We start from the raw sequence: 2,500 nt of genomic DNA on the forward strand, positions 1-2,500 counted from the left end.
ATAGACTTAGTAACCACGTAGTGAGCACTGAAACTATCGGTTGTTTTGAGAAACGGTTAGACAACTTTATGGATGGGGATGACAGGTGGTAATGGATATGGAACTGCCTAGTGTAGGCTTTATGGTCTTTTGCAGTCTCCTTCATTCTTATGTTCTTATGTTCCTAGATGGGTCCTAGACCAAAAACTTGTAGTATTACTTACTAGATAGTAGTAGCTAGTGGATCCCAAACAACTTCGTTCATGTTGAGTCGACCTCCAAAGGGTAAAGGGAGAATGTTGAAGAACATTTTCTTTAATAAAGAACCTAAGAACAGACGTGTTGGGAACAATTGGTTTTAGAACAAGTCTTTTCTTTCATCTATTCATAAATTCCACCTATGTGTGTATTCTATCCATTATACAAATTTACCTATTCCATAATTAGAATCCATATACATACTCTGTCTATAGCAATTTCCATAAAATTTATTCACGTATAGGTTCATTCCATTTATAGCATTCAATATACATTCTATTTATAGCATTCATTCATGAGTTGATCCTATGCAATCTATTGATTTAATAAATCTATACAGTGTATTTCATCAATAGCATCTACAAATATATTCTATATATTGTATCTATATTCCCCATTCAATATACATTCTGTTTATAGCATTCATTAATGCGTTTATCCTATACAATCTATTGATTTAATACAGCTGTACAATGCATTCCACCAATAGCATCTACAAATATATTACATATATTGTGTCTATATTCCCCATTCATGTATTTAATCTAAAAACACCATTCATGCACTACATCTACAATACTCATCATATGGCCCGTCTACAGCAACCTTTTGTAACCCCCATTAATATAGCTTGCTATTATCACCCATTCACGTACCCCGTTTGAACACCCATCACCCACTCCACCCCATCATCTCCCGAGCGCTGTCTAAACCACAGGAATCTGAGTTAGGCTTAGTTAACTTAAACGTAATTCATTTTTTAGCCGATTTTGAGGTTTTGTGGTTCAGGTCCTGTCGACTACCGTCATGGTTATTAAGGGTCCACTAAAGCTTAGTAACCGCTCTACACCTAGCCCTGACCATGGTCACCTTGTAGCTCAGCCCTTAGCAAAATAAAAATCCTTTGTCTTTAACTAAAACCGATGCTGTAAAGTTTGTTGTCGAGGTTGAAGGGTTAAAAGATTGTTTTGTCGAGTTTCATTTTTTTTTCATTTTTTTTTTTTTTTTTTTTTTTTAGATAGAACAAAACATGCTAAGTATCACCACTCTGGTGTCGTCACTGGAAGCATTCTGGTCTTGTATTCGCTTAGTTATGGGTTCGAATCCCGCACTTCTCTCCGATTCCTAGCAGTGATTGTTACGTGCCCCCAACAGTCCAAACGTAAAGGTGGCGGCTTCGGCCGCAGCTACTCGCCTCTAGTTCGAGTTGTTGATAATATTTTCTGGTGTTCATCCGATCCCAAGGTCCAGATATTCAAACAATTCTAATGCTCAAATTAAAAAAATGATGATAAAAAAATATTCAAAATATTCCAAGCTTATTCATCTTCCTTCGCATCTAAAGTTGTCATCTTTGCATATTGTCATATGAAACCTGGGACGGATGACAATCACTAGTGGTCATTGAGACCCCGTTTTCATTATGATTCCTTCAAACGACGAGCCTGAATCGGGCCTCTGCCCAGGATCTTAGTTATATCAACTCAAGTTCATTCCACTATCACCACATTTGGCACCAATGTTTCACACGTCACCTACCACCATTTTGACACGAATTTCTTTTCCTTTTAACAGAACCGGCCACGACGTCCTCCCGAACCACCCGGCCACCGGATACAAGCACCGGTCGGTGGTCTTCCCTGCCCGGAGCCCTTCCTACCCGCCCCGATACCCGTTCCCGACCTCAAGCTGGGTCGGCCTCGCCTACGCGGGTAAGACCCGGGCTCATCCGGGAAGCAGCCCGGAAACCATGCGCTACCCGATCGACCCGAGAACGGATCCCGGTGGAGGAGGAGGAGGAAGAGGAGGAGGAGAAGGAGGTACCGGAACGATGCCCTACCCCACCAACCCCGCTGGGGACGCTGGGGGAACGCTGTCCTACCCCCGTGCCACCCCCCAGGACCGGATAGGCGGGTATCCGGCCGTCGGGTACCCGATCCAGACGTCCCCAAACGACGTCCTCCGGATGGGGCCCTGGGAAGCGCCCCTGTGGGACCACGCCCTCGACCCTAACGTCTGCCGCTCTCTAAGGGGCCTGACGAAGGCACAGAGGGAGGTGTGTCAGGAGTGAGTAGTCGAGAGCCAGAGGTCTCTTGTTCTTGTAGTTCTTGTAGTTCTTGTAATTCTTGTAGCTATGACAGATATTCTAATTTGACCCATGGTATACAAGAATAATGTAAATATATCTCCCATAGTTAAGTAACAGATGTATGTCAATATACAGTACACTACAGTTCTCTTATATATTAAAAAAATCTAAATC

General features: G+C 42.6%; 1 protein-coding gene across 1 annotated transcript in view; it reads left to right on the forward strand.

Moving 5' to 3' along the window:
• Window positions 1–2,500, forward strand: part of LOC143018927 (protein Wnt-4-like) — a 95,255-nt gene that overhangs the window by 62,497 nt on the left and 30,258 nt on the right. The window contains exon 2 of the mRNA XM_076174513.1: window positions 1,813–2,304. Coding sequence (XP_076030628.1) covers window positions 1,813–2,304 — 492 coding nt within the window. The remainder of the gene's footprint in view (window positions 1–1,812; window positions 2,305–2,500) is intronic.

The sequence above is a fragment of the Oratosquilla oratoria genome, chromosome 36 (assembly GCF_046742065.1).
Source record: "Oratosquilla oratoria isolate Oo_2021 chromosome 36, ASM4674206v1, whole genome shotgun sequence".
Lineage (NCBI taxonomy): Eukaryota > Metazoa > Arthropoda > Malacostraca > Stomatopoda > Squillidae > Oratosquilla > Oratosquilla oratoria.